A 22,844-nucleotide genomic window follows, 5' to 3' on the forward strand; every position below is an offset into this window, starting at 1 on the left:
TCGGACGGTTTCTGTCGGTAGCAGTGTTTTTGATAACTGCAGCAAGTTTTAGACGTTGAGGTCGACGTTCACAAGGCTTGAAAAGTTCATCCATAAATCCCAGAATGAAGAAGGCGAAGATATGGCGAAGGCGAAGATCGAGTTATTTTGAGCAGTGCATTCTGAAGCATTAGTATTTCTGGTATTTTCTTTCACCGAAAGACCGTTGGTTTGGACTATTTTGAAGCGCTTTCTGTCTTTTCTATATGCGTTGACGTTTCGCCACAAAAGTGGGAAAAACTCCCCCATCAACTTGTGGCACCACGATACTAAAATACCTTTTTGAGGCTGTGACAATCACTTTTCCCGTAAAGAAATGTGAATACATGAGCCATAGAGCGGTTTTCATTTGACTGTCGAAAAGTAAATGGTTTTGCACTTTCTATGCTACACGCTATCGCTCGGTCAATACGACGAGGCCTCAGTTTGAGATTTTCCCGTAAACGACCTCACTCTCGGTTATTAAGTAGTTATTAGTAATCGAGCATTGTGCTTCTGCCGTCTTGCGGTTCCGAGTCACACCGACATGTCCGACAATCTAGTTTTTTTTTTTTTTTAACCAGATCATAAGACGGAGTCGTGCATAAGCGGAATCGGTATTCTGCTTCCGACTCCAGAAAGTCGAGAGTCTCCTAAAAGAAAACCAGATATTCATTGTTTTGTTTCGTTTCCTTATTATTTTATTGTTTGAATTTCAAAACTATTAAGACGTGGACCTTGAACGTGAACAAGGCAACAACGACAACAACAACAACAACAACAACAACAACAACAAAAGCTTTTCGGGATCGGCAACTAGCACGACTTTCGCGTAGGCTCTTCCTCCCCCCCCCCCCCCGCCCCGCCCCGTACCTTACATGATTGTTCAGGAGATGACGCACCATCAGTCATGCGTCATCTGCCTCAATCTTTTCCAGTCGTAACTGTCTACGTGTCATTTTGTTTTGTTTCTAATTAGCGTTTTTCTACCTTATTGTTTCTGCCTGGTTTCGTCTTGATATATTTTGATTGAATTACGTATTATATGCCACAATAAGCGATTTGTCAAGGTCAAAATATTAATGCAACATGAAAGAAAACAGGTGTCGTAGTACACCCTTACCTCCTCATAACGGCCACCCCCCTGCAACGGCCACTTTCTTCTGTCCACAAGGTGGTCGTTGCGGCGAGGCTGGACATTCCACAGAGTAGAGCATTATCTATTAGCAAACTATTCAAAATCGGATTGTCCACCAAAGGGTTTTCAACCTATCATTACGATTTAACAGATAAAGTTAATCAGCTAAAACTGTTTATTTAAAAAGGTCTTAACAATTGTACGACAGCACGTTAAATCCAAAACATACATCAAGTGTCATATACTACGGACGCATTCTCACACAAGAGTCCAAGTAAGCGGTCTTCCGTCCCATTCTCCCGAGAAAATCACGGCTTGGATTCGACTCGAGAAAAGGAACCCACCAGTACATATACATTCTCGTCCCCATAGCCCTTTTCACTTCTCCTAGCCGGCGGGGCCTTGGCACAACAACGACGGGCTTGTGCCAAGGCCCCGCCGGTTAAAGTGCCTATGAAGTAAAAAATAATTCCTGCTGATTTGAAAGGCTTTTCAAAGTAAAGAAGAATGGCGTTTTCCTTTTTGGAATATCTTTTTTCGTTTTACAGATATTCACGTTTTTGTATTATAAGTGATGACGTCATAGGTGGCTCCACTAAAACAGTTCAACACTCAATCAAGAATATCTCTAGAAATATTAAAGCAGTGTTCTTTAAACTTGGCACCAGAAATATACATCACGAAAGAAACAAAATGACTCCCGTCGTGCTGTCGTCATGACAACAGGTATGCCGCTGGTCCTGTTTTAATTAAAACTAACATTACCAGATTTTATCTTAAACAAGGATCATCCACTCCCAACAATCGAACGGGGAGAGTTAAGACAATATGGGAATCATGTGTGTTCCGAGCAAGACCCTCTGTCCCTTTTTGAAGGGTTGCAAATTGGCATATTTGGTTTTTCAGAGAAAGAGACTGGAGCCAAAATTGTTGCCATGGCAACAACACAGAAGGTGTCATTCTGTTTCTTTTGTGATGCACATTTGTGGTGCCAAGTTTGAAGAACACTGCTCCAATATTTCTAGAGATATTCTTGATTCCGTGTTTTACTGTTCAAGTGGAACCACCTATGACGTCATCACTTTCTTCATTTGCATAATACAAAAATGTAAATATCTCTAGAACGAAAAAAGATATTCCAAAAAGGGAAATGCCATTCTTCTTTATTTTGAAAAGCCTTTCAAATAAGCAGCAATTATTTTTTACTTCATAGGCACTTTAAGAGAAGCAAAAATGGCTACAGGGACGAGAATGGTACATAAATTATTTGGCTGAAATCTCAGTTCTCTCGGTAAAGGGGTATTCGTTTTCTCAGGTTACAGAAAAATATTGTCATTAAAAAAAAAAAGAAAAAAAAAACCTGACAGGTGTAAGAAAAAGCGAAAACGTTAAAAATGTACTTGGTTTTGAACATGGTAACAGCAGTGTGTGGTTACAATCTTCACAACAATGTCGCTGATTCCTTGCTCGGCAACCAAAGACAAAGTAAAATCTCGCTGCATTGGACTGTATTCTTGTTTCCTTTCCACACAACAGAGTCTGTAAGAGATAAAACTGCCGACCTAAACTTCATCCAACCTGACAAGAAGTCAAAGGAGAGACAGCCTGGGATTGAGTTTGAACTAAATCAATGTTCCGACAGGGAGCAACTTAAACAGCTATCCATACGTTAACCTCTGCAATCAAAATCAAAGTACACTATGCGGTCATTTCACAGTCTTGATATCTCCATGACGACACGACATTTCCAGCATTGTCCTTGTCGTCATCATTGTCACCTTCGTCCAGTCCTTCCTCCATGAAATACGTATCAAGAAGCTCATTTGCATATCGACAGATTGTTTCATTACAGTTGTACTCTAGTGCCTCTAGACAAGCCACGCCCTCGGCAACCTCAAACAACTCTTTAGAGGTTGGAAAGTTTCTCAGCGCCATCTCAAAAAACTGAAGGCCTGTTATGACAGATTCTTGGTCAGGAGATTTGATGATGTTAATGAAGGCTTCCATGGCTCCGCTGTCTAAAACACTCTTCAGGTAATCTGGCCCATGATGGGATATGTTGCACAAGCAAATGGCTGCCTGTTGTGAACAAAATAAAGGGAAACAGGAGTTTTTAAGAAGCTATATGACGGTTTAGCCTACATTTTTCAAGTTCTTCGTTTGTAATCCGTGCTAAATCTTCTCCATCCTTCATCATCCTTATTCCTTTAAGATTTAGGTTTATTATTATCTCTTTCGTGTTTTTCTATCTTACTAAACTATTATTTGCAGGTTTCCTTCAATTTAAAGGTAATTATGTACGGGGCCAAAATAATTCAAAATACCAAAGTGTGAGGAATTGTCTTACCTTGAATGTCTCAAGTGCGATTTTGGTATTTTAATGGGGTCAAAACTTCTTGGCAGTTCATTGACAGAAATTGCACCATGAAAGATTTTTTTTGTAGACTGCTTGTACCTAGTCTTCTCTCTAAGGGTCTGATGACTGTTTATCCCCTTGACTGGGGTAACATAAAAAGGGCGCTATTGAAAAAACTAAGAAGTGTAGTTTTTGAGGGCTTATGCTTAAAACTATTTAACCCTTTAGTGATACTGGATAAGGGATGCTTTTTGCAAATTTGAATTTTATTCTTTAGTTTAAAGCTATAAGATGAGGCACATTAACCTAATGTTCAGAGCGCTAGACCTCAGATAGAGCAGTTTGGATTTGCATCCAGGCCTTAGTCACTGTGTTGCGTTCTTGGGTAACACATAATACACTCACACTACCCCTCTCCAGCAGTCTGTTAATTGGTGCGGGAAATTGTTGGGGCAACCTGACTATCATCCTATCCAGGGGGGAGTGGCATTAGTCGTAGCCGCTTTGTGCAACAGAAACCTATGTTAAGCATTGAGAGCTACCAGCCAGTTTAAGGCGGAGGAATCCAATTACAGCATGGTTCTATCATCCATTCTGAGTTTTCTTGTCCAGCATTTTGTTTATCCTTTAACCTCCCTCCCTGTCACTTCTTTGCATCCTTACTTCAGTTGAACACATATGTGTTGGTTTTGTGAGGGGACATAACTGGGCTGCCAACTATAGGAGAAGTAACCTATCTAAAGTACTAAATGGCTATGCTGGCTCAGCAACAGGTAAGGGTCCCTGGATACATAAAATGTAAGTACCCAACTTCCATATAGTTAGTAATACTTCTTGAAAATAAAGACTAACATAGTATTCAGACTATCACAAAATTGGCTAATGAGAAACACAAAAATTATGGAACAAACCTCCTTCTTAATGTCATAAGTTGATGACATCAAATCCATGATAGGCGGCAATATTCCAGCTTGAATCAAGGCATCAGTGTGTTCTGTTGGTCCTGCTGTCAGATTGGACAACACCCAAAGACTCTCCTTCTTTATGTGTCTGTGCATTGACTGGAGGTATGACATCATTGCAGCAACAAGTGCACCACTTTGCATTGCTTGGGTACCATACTCATCAGGTCCACTGACTACATTACCTGTAGAATTAGAGAAAGCTGTTAAAATTATATCAATTTATTATTCCACTAATACACCATTTTACCACAATATGAGCCCGTATTGCAGATTTCCACATGATGTGGGATGTATTTCAAACACTAGAGGCCAATGGATGGGACACTGTAGTGCTTCAAAGGGTTACCGCGTCCTCCTCTCAGAAGTTTTTTCTAGGAAAGGGACACCGGACAACTGTCTAGTCCAAAAGTACATACAAATTAAGCTTGGCCAGGGTTGGACCCAGACCATTTTAATTTGAATTGTAAGGTTTCAGTTAATATCAATACCAACCCCAAATTAAGAGGGGGTGGAAGGTTTCAAAATGCCAAACTGGAATGCTGTTTTGAACTACAGTTAGTGGATGTTGTTTGATGCAATACCAAATTCTCAGAACCAACATTACAAGAAATGCCCAGGAATCACTAAGGAGAATTACTATAACAATCATTTACATCAAATTCGTGTGTGGAGATGACAAGAGAATGCTAATTAAGCAAAGACTATGCATGTTAGAGACAATCTTCACACAACTACAGTTGAAACTCCCTAATTCAAACTCTCAGGGAAAACTTTAAGTATTTCAAAATAGCAGGAGTTAGAAATACATGTAACTGACGGTAAATGACTGAAGGGCAAATCCAAGCCAAATGGTTTTGACTTTGAAATAATGGAGAATTCGAAAAAACCGACTTCAAATTAGCAGGCTCCACCTGTGCATGTATTAAAGAAACAAACATCTAACCCAGACTTCGTAGCATTGGCGTCACAGCTTGAGGGTTATGTGGGGTTTCCTGTGCCAGTGAAGCCAAAAAATGAACAAGAATATCAACAATCCCCCCTGAAACAAACACCGGTACGCAGCTGGGTTTTGACGTCAAGTATGATAGTACCCAGGCAACTTCTACAGCAACATCTATGGAGCTGTTTCCTGGAGTTAGCAAATTGATGAGAATAGGAGCTATGCCTGCTTGTAGTAACTCTTCAGCTACGATTTGCTCTCCTCTGGCAAGATTGGATAAGGCAAATGCTGCTGATTGTACAACTGTAGATATTGGGGACTTGAAAAGAAATGAATGAAAACAAATAAATCTATTAGTAATCAGTATAAATCTACTAGCATTCTATCACAAATGCTGTACTCTGATTGGCTACACTAATATACATTCATTTCCACCCCCCCCCCTCTCCCATGTAGGAAAGGTAGTTCAAAGTCATCCCCAAGAAAAAATATCAAAGTTCCAGCATGACAGTACATGTTTATTTTCTGACCAAGTGCAGACGAGGTTAAGTCTGTGTTCGAGTCTAGTAGAGGGTTCTACATAAGCTTTTGCAATCCAACATCTCACCACTATTTTTAGGGTCAATCTTGGCATTCCCCAGTCAGATTATTTATCATAATCCTGCCTGGGTTAGAATAGCAGTTCTCCACATAAGGTCTGTAGCATGTGATTTTCTGTTTTTAATCCCACATGCCACCTTCAATTTCAAAAGTATCCAGCACCCCCTCTGTCAAAATGAGAAAATCCTGCTTCCGCCACAGCATTTTTATTCCACGCCCACCATTAAAGTTTGTCATCCTGCATATCGCCTCCATATTTACCCTCATCCCTGATCATGCCAAACCTCTGTAGGACCCTCTGTAGTAGCCCATCAGGCTGGCACTTATATTACATGTATCCCTGATTCACATAGCATGAGCTGATTAACAGTATTTCCATTCTACCCTGGATGGGCTCCTCCTGCGTCATAGGTTTACCCCCTTCTCCCTAGTATAGAAATTGGTCAGTAACCATTAATATGCCTGGGTGGTGAGAGGGACTGTGTGAACACACCAGAATGACTCCAGTCTGGCCAGGGGTTGCACCCTGACTGCCTGATCCATATCTGGAGTCCAGCACAATATCCATTGCATCATGGCATTTCTCACTCTGCAGAGGAAAGCGAAGGAGGGGCCGCCCAAAGATCACATGGTGGTGGATGGTGGAGAAAGAAAATAAGCAGATGGAAAAACATCTGGAGTGCCAATCGAGTCGTGGCAAAGAACTGGCAGATGTGGAAAGATTATGTTGTTGCCCTACACGCCACAAAGGTGTAATGGGCACGGGTGAGTGAGTTAACGAGCGAGTGTCTCCCACAACTGCAGATAAACATACTGTACTTATAAATACCTTCAAAAGGTTGACCATCGGAACAATAATCCCCTGAGCCCGCAAAATCTCTCTACACTCCTGAGAATCGCCAGAGAAGTTACCTAGCGCCCAGGCACATTGATCTTGAAGTTGCACATTCTGTCCACTAAGATAGGTGATGAGATATGCGGCAGAGGCTTTCAATACTTTCATTGTATCGTCGTGAACTCCTGTAGCTAAATTAGTGATGCACCAAGCCGCTTCCAGTTGAAGCTGAGCGTTGTTGCCCGTCAAGTGTCCTACCAAAGCTCTCAAGCTGTTGTCCACCGCTAGAAAGGCGCTGATGAGTTCACTGCCTTGTGTAAACGCCTTTCGTAGGCTTTTAAGGCTGTTAAGAATATTTTTGTCAGATTTCTGAATAGTTCTGGCTAACTCTTGAACTTGTTCAACGGTGTAGTCTTCAATTTCGCAATCATTCTCGATTTCGGAGAAGCGAATTCGTTTCGAGCTCAGCAATTTATCGCGCTTCTCTTTGCGAATTACTGCCTCTTGATCGCGTCGTTTACTTCTCTGAGCCGTTACATTATGGCCTGATGTCTTATACTGATCTTTCCTATCCATTTTCTTGGCACTATTAAATCGGTCAATCGTCAAAAGATGAAGTGTTCCAAACCAGGTGGTGCTGGTTCCAAACTATCGGCCATGTTGGAATTATAGAGCCCGCAATTTCTCCCGCTCTCTCTGCGGTCTTCCCCATGAGCATAACAACGACCTAGCCGCCATATTTGAAACGAATACAACAAGAAAGCTTCAATGATCAGCATTGTTAGGGCTTTTATACTAATTTTAAGGCATAAGTAACTTCGTTAACTACTAGAGCAGAAATGGCATCGAGTTTGGTAAGTAGTATATACGGCTTGGTTGAGAAATCTTGCGAAATTTAAACAAATTAACGCGAATGATTTATTCGTAGTTGTGTGAAAAAAAAATTTTCTACTTGACTTGTTTTTCGATCTTTCTGCAGGAAGATCCAACTCTCGAAAGACATTTCAAAGGTCACAGAGATACGGTGACAAGCGTTGATTTTAATCCAAACATGAAACAGTTAGGTAAGCTAAATGATTATGAAACGAAATCAGCGGTGTTGTAAGCTTTAAGTTAAATTAACAATGATCCAGTTTCATTTACTGCAACAATTTTGAAGAAAGCTTGTGGTTTCCTAGAAGTCCAGGTAAAATCTTTGAGGTAAAAAAATCAGTGACGTACCTCGTCAGTACGGTACGCAGAGAACCCAAAGAAGTGCGTAGTTAATGGTCAAGAACCTTGGGAAATTGACCACTGTAATTGGACACCCTAACTGAAAAAAAATTGGAAACAAGAATTGTACTTTTGATTTGATACATAAGCAACATAAGTAACTTACATGTAAGTGATAATTCAATTTTTTTTTTCCCACTGAGCAATCAAAGGAAAATCTGTAATTAAAATTGGTGGTAGATTTACAACATAGTCTCATGGTAAATATATTAGACATGATTTTTGTATGCACGCTGAGCAATTGGATCAAATTATTAGGAATAACTTAGCATTTGTTTTCATTTTTGTGTAGTAACTGGTTCTATGGATTCAAGTCTAATGATCTGGCATTTTAAACCACACATGCGAGCATACAGATTTGTTGGTCACAAGGTATGACAAGATATTTACATAGACTTTACTGTAATTTACATGTATAACAATGTATTTAGCTATTATTCCACGCGTGCATGTTGGATATGAGATGGTAAATAGCCAATGAGGAGAGTGGTGCTAAGTTAGCTATAACCATCTTATATCCAACAAGCATGAGTGGAATAATTATTTATTAAAAACGTTCCCAAATTATAGAAAACTGAAAATTTAAAAATATAAATGCCTCTCAAAAAATCACGCATCTGGTTACCAGATTTGTGGAGCAAGGTATGTTGGGTCATATACCATCGAAAACTCCTGAATTGCATTATCCAGTGATCCAGTTTCTAGTAGAATAAGAGAATCATCTAGCAATTGGGCCAATTTACATGTATATCTTTCATAATAGGCAGAATTACTCACTAAGTGATACACAAACCAAATAACACACGACATACAAAATCAACTTAATTTAGGGTGGGGACATCATTTATTTAAGGGGGAGTGGGCAATTACCAAAAAATGTTCCTGCGCAAGAAGAAAAAATGGAAATTGAGCAAAGCAAGACAGGAAGAAGAATGCATGGCACAAATCACTGAAAAACAAAAAACTTTTGCTCAACCTGGGGCATTTGTCAGTTGAGCTTTGAATTTTAGAGTCCGCATATTATTGAAAGGCGCAGCAAGAGCACTTCTGTGTTTACATAGCCACATCTAAAGTTATGCAAACCTAAGATGCAGTCAAGGATTTGTATAACTTCTGAGAATTCTCGCAACCCCCAAGTGTTCACATGAGACAAAGTAAACACAGAAAAAGTAAAAAGTACTTTTAATTATTGCTGTTATAAAATATTTCTCAAGAATAAACATGAATCTAAAATATGACAACCATGTTTACATACTCTCATCTAAACACCTACGGACCAAAAAGAACGTGCTTAGTATCTCAGTTGTTTTTTATAAAGAAGTTCAAGTAATACATGCTTGTATACAGAATCTATACTGTGTAATTCATGGGTTGTACATTTGATTGACGATCTCCAGTCAACTTCTCAGTTGGTGGAAATGAATTTTTTGTCACAGATTTTGTTACTTCTTTATCAGGATGCTGTATTATCTGTGAAGTTTTCTCCATCAGGACATTTGATTGCCTCAGCATCAAGAGACAAAACTGTCCGGCTTTGGGTTCCGAGCGTGTAAGTATCAAGTACAACCTGATGAATCACAGCAAACTTGCATTCAGATATTTGGCGAATAAACTGAGGCCATGGTCCAAAGTAATTAAAGTTTTTTACAATTTGGTTTGATTGAGAGAATTCTAAGTGTACACTCCTTGGTTAAGAGCTTAGGGTTGGTGAGAGCACAGACCACAAAAATGACATAACCCATGTCCTGTGTCACAATGCAAGGCAACATCTGGAGAACCATTGAGTAACTAATAGTTATGACTTAATTTCTAATTGACCAGATTTTTTGATTAAATTGTCTTAAGATGTCCAGAACCTTGTAGTAAAACCACTTACATGAGACCTTGTGGTTCATTTGAGTTTGGGAACATGCTATGACTTGATGTCTTTGGTCTGTGGAAAAATGTGTCTGGTACCAGTAAGTTATTGCAGTTAATAGTACATGTACATATTCAAGGCTGACATAGTTTTCTCCCCTGTAATCTGAAGAAAAGGTGAGAGCACAGTATTCAAGGCCCACACGGCAACTGTAAGAAGTGTGGACTTCTCTGGTGATGGACAGTCCCTTCTCACTGCATCAGATGATAAAACAGTCAAGGTAACTGATTAAGCAAATACAGGAAGTCTGAAGAGGAAGGAGAAATGTTGATCAATCACACTGATTCAATTTAAATGCACATGTATGTCTAACTTCAACAGGTGTGGACAGTTCATTGTCAGAAGTTTCAGTATTCTCTGAATGCTCACATGAACTGGGTGAGATGTGCAAGGTAAGGTGACGTCTGCATATGAGCTAATTTTGCCCATCAGGCTGGCACTTATCTCTGGTTTCTGTAGTATTTCTACTCCCCCCTGGATAGGATGCTAGTCTATTGCAGTGTTATCCCCAGCATTAAATTTGCCAGTACCCATTTATAAATACACCTGGGTAGAGAGAGGCACTGTGAGAGTAAAGTGTCTTGCCAAAGAACACAACACAATGTCTCTGGCCAGGGGAGCACACTAACCACAGGGACACCATACACCGCTACAAGATGTGCAAGGTGTGTAGAAATATATGCTTACCTCTACATTATTTTGTTTCAAACCAGTTCAATTTTAATCAAAGGGGAAGGGGGACTCAAGGACCAGTAAGACCAACAAACCAAGGCTTGTGAAAACTCCACGTTTTAATCTTGGCCTTTACCTCAGAGTTCCACAGCATCATACAACTTTTCTTAGCCTTAATGTGCGTTTCTACGCATCACATCTCAATCTACGTTTGCTTCAAAATTCTCTGAACTTTCTCACAAAACTTTCTTCACGAACTTCGCGAACTAACTTACATACTAATTCTGAAAAGAGTAAAGTTGAAGTACTTAGTCAAAAACAAAATGTCACATGCACGCGAAACTTGCCACATCAGTCCTATTCTATTGATATTCTATTCGATGGATGTTCATTTGACGTGTCAATTATTCAAATTCACTTGCTAGCAGGCGTTCTTTAAATATTTTCGGTCGACACGCATACAAAAGACACGACAGCTTGCATTGCCTTGTGGAGGTGAAGGTGGTCCCGTCTTTGAATCTAAATGAGTACTGTACAAAACAAATCTTCCTCTAGTATGGAGCAGTAAAAATTGAACCCACAACACAGAACCAAAAGAGCAGGACTTTGAGGATGCTTTCCCCCATGACCCTGGTTGGTTACATGTACATTGTACATATACTTTATTCAGTTATCATGCCTATTACTACATGTATGTGTACTTAACATTTTGACAGGGCTGGCAGAGAGATAAAATAATGCTTTACTCACAGGACAGGATAACCATTATGCAGACTGAATGAGTTATGTATTCCTGGCAAAGTCTGCTCATTCAGTTTATTATTTGGGAACATTTTATTTTTTTATTTATGTATTCAAGGACGATAAACCGTAGGCCCCGTCTCAGAACTCTTCATAATTAATTCTCTGGGACGTAAAAGAACCCACACACTGATCGAAAAGAGTAGGGAACGTAGTTCCCGGTGTGGTGGTCTATCTTTCATCTGATGGTTGAATGCTCAGAGATATTAGCTGCATAAGCTACTCTGAAATCTGAGGGTAAATAAAGTAATGTATGTATGTATGTACTGTTGCTAGGTTTTCTCCTGATGGGCGGATGATTGTGTCAGCAAGTGATGATAAGACAATCAAGATCTGGGACAGGACAAGCAAGGAGTGTGTTCACACCTTTTATGATCCAGGAGGGTGGGTGAATTCGTGACATTGTAGTCACGTATTATAATGTATAATTTGTATATTGATTTGAGCTGATTTAGAAGCAAGCAATTGGCAATATTCAACCATAGACTGCACAAAAAGCAACCATGCAGAATCTTGGACAAGCTAAGTTCAAAATGGCTTTTAGAACTTAATTGTCATTCGTTAAATGCAGTTTAGTGTTAAATGCAATTTAATAGAGGTGACAAGAGACAATCAGTGGTCAGCGGTGTTTAGATCTGCGCATGGCCAGGATTCCATGTGTTCTTGGGCCATAAGGCATTCAAGTATAGTTAAATGTCAAGTACAGGGGCTCTGCTCAAGGGTTGTTTCCCCTCCCTTGTCCCTTCCTTCCCTTTCCACTCTTTTATCAGTGTGAAGGGTGCCTAATTTCTCCCATCTGCGTGGGGGTCATGGCTGGGTTGCCAGGATTTGCCAGCCATGCATGGAGCAGTCTCCATCCAGGAGCTGGCTGCCAACAGTGGAAGCTCCTGGATGCCTTGGGCTCCCAACCTCCACTTTGCAAGGCAGTTGTTAAATGTTATTAATAATGGCTTAATGTCTTAAGTTTCTCTACCCCGTATTTAGCCTGTTCTCTTGTACATTTTAGCTATGTGAACTCTGTACAATTTCATCCCAGTGGCACATGTATAGCAGCTGGAGGAACTGACAGTACAGTAAAGGTTTGTTGAATGGATTCATCCCTGGGTGAGAAGGGGAGGGGGGGGGGGGAACTCCCAAACAAAAAGGATGAGGGTGCTCGTCGCAAGATCCTGTTTTGTGGGTGTGGCTTGAATTTTTTTTCTTCTAAGAGGTACCAATTCTAAAACAACATATTATCTCCTGTTATATTATTTTCAGCTCAGTACCCTTAAAGGTACCACAAAGGCTCCTGCTGTGGACCTTTTGAGGCTGAACACCCTAAGAGCTACCAAAAATGCTTTTTAACCCCTGCAAGGTACAGTGAGCACCCTCATCCCTTTTATAATATGGGAGTCCACCCCCCCCCCCCCCCCGCAAACGCCACTGGGAAATTCATATAGGATTGATCAATTTTCAAGCCTCCGTGGTCTTCAAAGTCATCTTGAAAGTTCTGAGTTTGAAAATCAAAATTCAAACCTGTGAAAGTCTATGAAAAAAAATAATACGTTGGGTCCAATATATAAATTAAGCAAAAACAAGTTGCAAAATGGGATTTGAAGTTGATCCCAATTTTTAAAGGTTGATCGCAGTCATTGTTCTCAGGATGAAAAAAAGCACCCTATGGGGGACTGGTAGTAGTATGTTGTGACGTCAACCTGGTATCTTGGCGATAAAACTCAACAAAACATGACAAAGAAATATCACAAGTTATGTTTTAGAAAAGAACTGTTAACTCTTGAAATGGCCGAACTCTGACATGAAATTCCATCTCAAACTTGAAACTTTAACTCTAACTCATTAAAGTGTTAGTGTCCAGGTTGTAATAAACAGAAAGTACCATGCAGGGCTGTGCTCTAGAAGCACCTGGGTGCCACAGGCAACCAACTAATGACTTTGGGTGACTCAAAAAACTCACTTTTTTCGTATATTAGCTCAAGTGCTGGGCACCCAGGATTTCATGGTTAGGAATCTTTGGGCTCCTCTAAATGTTTCTCAGACCACAGCCTTGACCATGAATCAGGCTTTTAGCAAGAATTTGGAGAGGTGCTGTCCAAAATGTGCTTAGCAGTTTATAAAGCAGCGTGTAAAAAATAAAACAATTTTCTTTAAAAAGCGGACGTCCACAGGATGCCCAGACACCCATCTGAATTACTGGCTACTTGCAGGTTTGGGATATAAGAATGAACAAGCTGCTACAGCATTACCAAGGTAAGAAAAACTGAAATCAGAATTTACCAGTCACTTGAAATAGATGGTTAGGTTTCGGTAGGCTTATGTTGATTTGATCACTGGCACTTGTGGAATACTTTTCTGCCATCTTATGAAGCAATTCTTTAGCTGCATACTGTGCAAATGGCTGGTATGTTGTGAACATAATATTATTGTCATAATTTCTGGAGATAACAATCTCTTGTCATAAGGTTGGCTGGAGGAAGATTTCTCCTTGAGAAAGCTTGTGAGAACTGCCTACATCACTTTCTGAAGCTCTGTCGTCGAAGCCAAAATTTCACTTTGATAGTGTCTGGCTTCTACCAACCTAGGGTTTTCACACAAATTGTTAGAAGTACAGGCTCCATATTAATGTTGTCTCCTTCAGGAAATGTTTGGTGCATTTTTCTTTCTTATTAGCAGTTTGCAAGACTTGTGTGATGGATTTTGATTAACAAACTTTGATAATTTTATGTAGATCCTCCAATTATATAACCCTTTTTTGTCTTTAAGAAATAATTTTGTCTCTCACCAATAACCATATCATTTCGCTTCTAAGATGACCATCGTATAGAGAGAATTAACCTAAGCAGCAGATGCTGTATTATCAGCCACTGCAAGGAGTGAAATAACATGCCATGTTAACTTTATCAAATTGTTAAGCTCTGGAAATGGAGGATTTATTCTGTTTAATACGAAGTTGTTGATAAAATGCAAAGGAGAGAAGTTGTGGCGACATACTTTTCTTTGCACATGTACACATGAAAAATTTAACAAATGTAAGTAGCTAACCAGTAGGTCATGCCTTTTCTTTTTACATGTACATCTCTGTTAAAAGTATACTTATATGTGAGAAAGATAACTACAAGAATCGCAGCTGTAATCAGGGTCAGAAGTGTTGTGACATTTTGTAAATGGGTCAAGATCTGTACTTCCCTTGATAAAAAACACCTTTTTCACACACCCCACAAGCTCAATCTATGCTGAAACAGGCTTTGTTGACACTGTTACAACAGTTAAAAGTGGGGTAGAGGCAAAATATTAGGAGTGTAGATGGGACAAATTACACTTGAAGGGAGAAGGTTTGATTTAGGGCACGCATGTCTTGGCTACTTTTGTTTTAACTGTTTTATGATGTTTATAGCACATACAAATGCTGTGAATGCCGTTTCCTTTCATCCGTCTGGAAATTACCTTGTGTCAGCGTCTAGCGACACCACATTAAAGGTAATACCAAATATTTGTAGTTACTCTTCACCTAACTTCTTTGCCCTAAGCGGCACATAAGGCCTCTTGCATTTACGCTCCACTCCACTAATTAATTCACCTTTGATGTTCAGTTAAATGTTAAACATAACTTAACCTTCTTAACCCTTTAAGCCCCTGAGAAAAACTGTATTTTTCTAAAATGATAACAGTGGATCGAAAGACCACAAGTAATATACCAGTTGAAAGGTATTGTTTCGGGTATGTCCTAAATCACCACAACGGACATACAAGATGTCACAAATTGAATTGAGGTGTCTGCAAAGTAAAAAAATGAAAACATTCAAAAAATACTGTTTTCCTTGTATATATTGGGTATACCCCTAAACAATAGCTTAATTTGCAGCTCTGGGTGTGCAGATGTTTATCAGATATTCACTTGACTGTAAAATTGTAATGTGCAAAAGTTTCAAAAACTTGAGGAGTAGTTTATCAAGTCTGATTCAGGAGGGGGGTATGATTTTATGCTTCCAATGTGAATATCTCTCGAAGATCCTTTTGGTGTCCAAATTTGAAACTAATTGGCCAAATATTAAGCTTATTATAACATTTTGTACCATATGGCACTATCAGGGCTTAAAGGAAGTCATTTGAGGGAAATTTGTGTAACTCGTTTAGCAATCAAACAGTACGAGGAGTACCCACAGTCCTGAAATGATAGGGACTCCTGGTAAGGGTGGAGGGGGGAGAGGCTGAACTTGCTGATTCTCCTCACCTTATATGCCTGGCACCCACTAGCCTGCATAACACAAGTAAACAGGGGATGGAGAGCGAGGGTGGGAACAGAAGGAGGGAGTGTTTTTTGCCTTCCTTCCAGGCTCCCACCAATTCTTTATGAGCTCTTGCCTCTTTCTGCCTTTTCTACTGCAAAATATTATCCAATGTTAATGTTCGGAAATGTTTCTATAGCAAAATGTTATCCACTTTTTGTGACTTCTGTTGTTAGGCAACACTAGCCACTATGTTATTTCATAATAAATTATTATTGTTATAGGGATTCTTTAAACAGGTAATATTCACCACATTTGGAATCTCCTTCCTTGCCCACTCTTTCTGTGTGTTCTTCTGCTCTTCCCTTGTTTATAATGTGCAGGTCCAGAAAATATCCATACTCCCCCCACAGAAGGGATTGGAATTTCCTGGGGGGCGGGGGGGTGTAAGACCAAAAAATTTAAAGAAATGTGTAAACCTTTACTGCAATTTCCAGAGGTGTGGTTTGGATCTGAGAAAAAATCCCTTCCGTGGGGGAGGTATGGATATTTTCTGGAACTACACAATAGTGATAATCAACAATGATTTAGATAAACATATACAGGCAAAAACTAACGATAGACAAATCCGGCGTTTCGGCGACATCTTGGCGCCATTGTCAAGGGAAACTAATTAAATATGCGATTTCAAGAGTTATAACTAAGAGTTCAGAGTTACTAATTTGCATAAGTTAGACAAAGACCTTAGCGATGTTACTTATTAAACAATTACGACCGTGTTTAAATGTACAATCAGACTCAGTTCACGCTAAGGTCTTTGTCTAACTTATGCAAATTAGTAACTCTGAACTCTTAGTTACTCTTGAAATCGCATATTTAATTAGTTTCCCTTGACAATGGCGCCAAGACGTCGCCGAAACGTCCAATTTGTCTATCGTTAGTTTTTGCCTGTATAGCTTTACACAATAATGATTTGAGAAATGCGAGTGAGGTTGAATTTAACCAGATTATGATTACACAATCATGTGCAAGCAGCTTGCAGACAAAAAATCTAGTATAATATATGTACAGTAAAAAAGATCCTTAACCCTCATGCTGACGAAATTCAAGTATCTTGGATTCTTGAAGGGTCTCACTCATTGTGTATTGTATTACACCCTCAGTTCAGTTCTTACTTCCCGACCAACTGGTATGTTTTAATGCTATTTTTTTTTCTCACATAACACAATATCATGTCTAGATATTAGATCTCATGGAAGGACGACTGTTCTACACTCTCCATGGCCATCAGGTCAGTGTTAGCTAGGGTTCTTGTTACTTTTGAATGTTGCGGCCTTTTTCTTGTTGCTTTTTTCTCTTTTCTTTGTTCTTGGATGGTCTCTATTTTCAGTTCGCCAAAATGTGCACTGCGCATGCCTACAGGGCTAATCCAACTTATTATCTACTTTATTATTAACCTCAGGGTCCTGCAACATGTGTCACTTTCTCGCAAAATGGTGAATATTTTGCCTCGGGAAGCTCAGATGAACAGGTAAATACATAATCTTTAGTTACTTTCTTGTCAACAAATTGAACATTTTTGTCTAAAATTTGGTGAAACTTATTCTTACTCTATTCTTATTCTATTTTTTCGGATCATTTTTTTTTTGTTGAAGGTTATGGTGTGGAAAACAAACTTTGACAAGGTGGACTACGAGGAAGGTAAATTTTGAGAGACATCATTATTTACATCATTGTACATGTATATTGATTAACCCATTGACTCCCGAGATTTTCCAAACAGTGGCCAATAGGTTGTAGCCAAATAGTCCAGAACTTCATTTGAAGATAGAAAATAACATTCTCTTTCACTTTGTGTTCCTTTTTTTTTTTTTGTAATGAGCATATTAAAAAGAAAACAAACTCTTTTCGTTTCTTTTTCGCTCTCCATCTTTTCTGGTTTCGTTGGCCTTTCAGTTTCTGTTCTCGTTGGAGAAGTTCGCATGGAAATAGACGTTTTTTACTTTTAAGTTGCCATTTACACTTTTAAGTGTCAATGGTAGCGAAGGGCAAGTTTTGTTGTATTATTTTTAGAAGAAACCTGGTTTATCCAGTGTTCCTTTCGACCAAATCATCCCGTTATTCCGTCATACTTGCTCGGGAACGCTTTGCAAGCCTTTTCTTACTATGCGTCGTGGTTTGTGCATCTGAAAAAGCTTAGCCTAAATTTTTCAAGTTCGTCGTTTTTAATCCATCTTTATTTCCATCCTAAACCATCCTTGCTCCTTTATGGTTTATTTTTATCTCTTTACTGTTTTTCTATTTTAGTAAACTACTATTTTCAGGTTTCCTTCAAATTAAAGTTGGTAGGTTAAATTATTGATGATTGATTAATCATCAATCCGGGGCCAGTCCAACTGTAAAATGAACATTTATTAAGAAATAAAAATGGTTGAAAAATGATTGATTGATTGAATTACGTGAGGTACTAGGAGAATATCGGTCCAAGGTCCTGACAGGATGGTCCCAGCGCATCGAGGTCCACTGAGAAAACCATTGAGGCCCGATGTTCTCTTAGTATGGTCCTGAACAAGCTTGGTTAATAAATTATTTACTACAGGTACACGGCTGAAAAAAATTTAGAAAAAAATCTCAGGGTCACTGATTGGAAAGACAACGTAAACTTTAAGCGTGCAAGTTTGATAGAGAACCGACTTCATGTCAGACAAACGAAAGAAAAGAAGAAGAAAGAGAAAAAGAAAGTTGAAAGAAAAAAGGTCTTTTACTGGTATAAAGTTAATTTTTTCAGGTGTGGTCGCGCGGAATCATTCGGGACAAAGCCCGGTCTAATATTTAGAAAATACTGGACCAGCGAAATAGCAACCTGATTTGTTGATTATAGTTATTGGCCCTCTGAACTAACTCAGTCGTGTAATAATGAAGCACCTTACCAAACAATGTTTCACAAGTGCTCAGCAAATATTGAACATGGAGCCTTTGCTGTGGAGTCCAACACGCTCGTTATAAGCTCAGCGAAACTTGTTGAAAATACTTCACATGTAACTCCTTTAAAATGCAGTCATTTTTGTGTTTTCTCTTCACCAGTACTGCGTTCCCACAGAAAACGAGCAGCATCTCCGTCAGTTCCGCCACCTCACAGCCATGATCCCCCACCAAGAACACCACCCAATTCAACTGCACCAGAGGTGAGCCTAGGTCCGGTACAAAGTATGATACAATATACACTTTAGTAATTACTGGCCCGGAGGTAAAGAGTTAGTTTTCCTAAGAATTTAGATGTTTCCTGAAACGAAGTCGAGGGAAACATCGAGATTCGAGGAAAAATAAAACTAACTGTTTCCCAAGGGACCAGTTAAGTGTTTGTTATATAGCTGGAGTTTAGTGTAAAGTAATAAGGCAAGAAGAAGTCGAAGTAACCTCTTGTTGGCGGGTGACATTTAGATTTAACCCTTGCCACGTGACCATAAATTAACCATTAAGAGCACGCACGCATTATACTCTACTAAACTCCAGCTATGTCATGCTATATAACAAATGGTATTGTAATATGCCCCGGCTGAGGAGAAGAGTTCAATTTATCTGTTTTCCATTAAAATGCTTTCAATTAGTCTTACTGTGAATGAGTTAGAGCGGACTTTTTTTGGAATAACCAAATCCAAAGTAATTACTCCGGCCAATCACAAAGGACATACTAGACAATCCAGTGAACCAATCAGAACTTGAACTAAATACATGGAGCTGACGTAAAGCGCGGGAAAAAGCGTACGCTATTGCACTTCTGATTGGATGAGAAAGTGGCGCGAGATTTTTAAACCAATCACAAAACGTAGTAATGCAAAACCAAAGCAAGTGCGGATTACTTCTGACACTCATGTGAAAGGCACTTTTATGGCTTACTGTGCAAGCGTTCGCTTATTGCAGGTGACAGCAGGTGCAGAGCCCAGGAACCTTGCTGTTGGTGATCCAGAAGTGGTGGAAGTTGGGCCTGCCATGTTTTCTATACCACAGGTACGTTTGGCTATGTTTTCAAAGCAGTTTTTGTTTGCGTTTCGCAAAATACAAACCAGTTATATAAAGCCAATCACAACAAACGTTAACGACTTAGTCAACCAATTTACGTAACCAGTGCCAAGCGCGTGAAAAACGCACGTGACCAAGTAGTGATTAGGTTTTGCTTTGCACCTGATTGGTTGAATAGGTGGCGTGGCTTTTTTAGCCAATCACTAAGCGAAGTAAAGTAACAAGATTGTTGTAGAGAGTTTTGACGCCATCGAGAACGGGAGAACCGTGAAAAGTTTTAAAAGAAAGCAGTTAATTTCCTTGGCGGAAAATTCTTACGTACATCATGATACTAAGAAATTAGCTTTTTAACATCCTTCCTTTGTTTATTTAAAAGCACATCTACTACATTTTAACATATTGTTATAATTGTTGTAAAGCGCTATTGATCTTTTTATTGCAAATAGCACCCTATAAGAAATAAATTATTTAATTATTATTGTTAAGTGAATCACGAATTAAACATGTTCTGTTACGAAAGGTGTTCGCACCTGGCTTACGATCCAAGCGAGACGAAGCATACCAAACACTGCGGCCAGCAGCTAAGGGGAAACTTGTGTTCAAAAGGCTTTAAAACGAGGCTAAACCACAGAATAAATGCAACAGAAAGGTCAATACGTGTCCCTTATAATCAAGTGTGCTCTAAACCTGTTACGGTGATAGTGTGAACGCAAGGAGCATTCAAGAAATAGGTTCATGTATTTCCGCTTCGTAACTCTCTCCTTCTCTCTCATTTCCTTTCTTACCTTTGAACAGTATTTTAAAAACAGAACATAGCAAGCTAAGTGGCTAAGGCTTTTTCATTTCTTAGTTAAATTTCTAGTGCAGGATTAAGATATCTCTTACAACCTGAATCAACAATAGCCACATTAATACCAAAAAAACAAGTTTGCTCCTCACATCTGGAAAACTATTATACTTGAAACATTTTTTCCTTGTTCCTCAGAGACAAAGCAGGCTAGATGAAGTAACTGGACGCAGAGGAGAGTCTGATGGTCTTGGGGGCGTTCCATCCAGTCAGCCTCCTCTAACTACACCACTGGAAAGAAGAGACATACCACCACAGTTGAGCATGACACTGGAACACATTGTAGGACAGCTAGATGTATTAACACAGGTCTGAGAACTGTTTTGTGGCATTTGAAACATTTAGGCTTCTTTTTCACAACGGCCCTGGGTTCGTAATCTATCTCAGTGGAGGCAGCGTGGCTTAGTGGTTAAGGGCGCTGGGTTTGTGATCCGGAGGTCCCAAGTTGTGTGCTATGTTCTTTAATTATCCCGTATAATAAATCCTTTATTGACCAAGCTTATGCAGTCAAGATGGTTCGATAAATGCCTCGTTCTTTTGTGGCGTATTTATTGACCTTGACTCCGCCTCGGTCATAAACAGTAAAATACACAACAGAAGAAGTTGATCTTAGCCAATATCTAGCCATCTTGACCTCGCGCTTGGTCCATAACCCACATATATTTGGTCACGTGTGCATTGAACTTATTTTCCTAATTGCAGACAGTATCAATTTTGGAGCAAAGGCTGACGATGACTGAGAATAAACTACGAGAATGCTTGGACAACCAACAGAAAATAACTCTGCAGATTAGACCTAATGAGTAGCGTAATTTTAATATCTGTCTCTTAAGTCCTAAATATTAAGGTTTTCTGTTGAATTGCGCAAAAAAAGCAGTTTTTGCTTTTGGAAGTACTGCATTTTTTGTCATAGATCTGTCATCGGTTCAAAACTTTGTACAACGTTCGTTAACCAATCAGAGAAAAGATGCCTTTTTTTTTCAACCAATCAAGGGCAAAAACTAAAACCAATCGTGACTTGGCATGCTCCTGTTTTCCCACCCTTGGCAAAAGTTACATGATTTCCCGCCCTTGGCACCGGTCACATGCTTTTCCCGCGCTGGGCAATGGTGACATGTTTTTCTTACGATTTCTGATTGGTTTACTGCGTTGTTTCCGTTTGCTGTGAATGGCCAGGTGCGATTACCTGTGGGTTTAGCTATAGTATAACCGTCCGAACTAAAACTGGTTCGAATTAGAACCATTTGCCTGAATTCATCCCAGGCAACTTTTGTAGATATATTATTTAATGGAATACCGCAAGGTGTCGGTTGATTTTTCTGTGAAAAGACGTAACAAATTTCCTCTAAATGTATGTGATAAACACCTTTTATAAACTATAAACTACGTAGTGTACGTTTTTTTGTAGCAACGTTGCTGTATGGGCCAATAGTTAGCCTTATTTTGTAAGTCATGTGTGCGTACTTTCTCTGCTTCTTGTCAATCTTCTTTACAAAGTCATTTAGTTTTAAGACACTCCGACTAACTGAATCGATGAACATAACTTCGAAATGTTCTGGTGCGATACAATAGAACCTTTGAAAAGACGTGGTTTCTTGAACACCCTCCCTGTCGGTTGGATTTCCGAACATAAAATGGCCGAATTTATACTAGAGACGAATTATCCGTCGCCGAACATATATAGAGGATATTACACGGTGGCGAGAAGATATGAATTTTATGTTCGAGTGGCAAGAACATAAAATTCATATCTTCGAGCCAACGTGTAATGTTCTTTTTATTATATGGAGAAACCAATTCAACAAAAGTAAAAGACGGGAATCGTGACGTCATTGAACGATACGACACTCACAAAGGTGACATACGGAAAATACGCCACTCGGGTCCCGGATGAAGTGGCCTATGGAATCTACGAGTGGTTTAGTTCCCAGTAAAACACTCTTCTCCATATAATAAATTAGAAGACGATTTATCCATCTGAGACGATTCCGTCTCAGACGAATAAATCGTCTGGGTAGAAATCTGTTAACAAATCCGATTAAGTTCTTTTTACGGTTATGTGGAAATCTTTGATAGCGGAGCTATTGGAAACAGGGCAGGATTGCTCGGAAGCCGGTTTACGCTAACCCAGGATTAAAAGTTAATGGAATTATAACTTTTTCTTCTATACAAATGTTTTTTGCTGTTTTGTTTTGTGTATATGTTGATTATTAAAACTCAAAACAGAAGGCCAAACAAT

General features: G+C 39.3%; 2 protein-coding genes across 2 annotated transcripts; one reads left to right on the forward strand and one right to left on the reverse strand.

Annotated features, from left to right (window-relative positions):
- Positions 1-1,313: 1,313 nt before the first annotated feature.
- LOC145460513 (uncharacterized) lies at positions 1,314-7,512 on the reverse strand. Its single transcript, XM_081445356.1, has 4 exons — positions 6,847-7,512; positions 5,421-5,736; positions 4,424-4,659; positions 1,314-3,235 (listed from the first exon to the last, which is right to left on the reverse strand). The coding sequence occupies exons 1-4, from the start codon at positions 7,426-7,428 to the stop codon at positions 2,855-2,857; spliced, it is 1,515 nt and encodes a 504-aa protein (XP_081301482.1). The 5' UTR covers positions 7,429-7,512; the 3' UTR covers positions 1,314-2,854.
- Positions 7,513-7,587: 75 nt separating this feature from the next.
- On the forward strand, positions 7,588-22,675 carry LOC145460514 (uncharacterized). The gene is made up of 17 exons (XM_081445357.1): positions 7,588-7,706; positions 7,832-7,916; positions 8,417-8,496; positions 9,582-9,673; positions 10,154-10,262; positions 10,364-10,434; positions 11,792-11,899; positions 12,522-12,594; positions 13,720-13,762; positions 14,907-14,989; positions 16,979-17,029; positions 17,201-17,269; positions 17,394-17,439; positions 18,823-18,923; positions 19,660-19,746; positions 20,744-20,914; positions 21,308-22,675. The coding sequence occupies exons 1-17, from the start codon at positions 7,692-7,694 to the stop codon at positions 21,410-21,412; spliced, it is 1,389 nt and encodes a 462-aa protein (XP_081301483.1). The 5' UTR covers positions 7,588-7,691; the 3' UTR covers positions 21,413-22,675.
- The last annotated feature ends 169 nt before the right edge of the window (positions 22,676-22,844 follow it).

This window comes from Orbicella franksi, chromosome 11, assembly GCF_964199315.1.
Source record: "Orbicella franksi chromosome 11, jaOrbFran1.1, whole genome shotgun sequence".
Classification (NCBI taxonomy): Eukaryota; Metazoa; Cnidaria; class Anthozoa; order Scleractinia; family Merulinidae; genus Orbicella; species Orbicella franksi.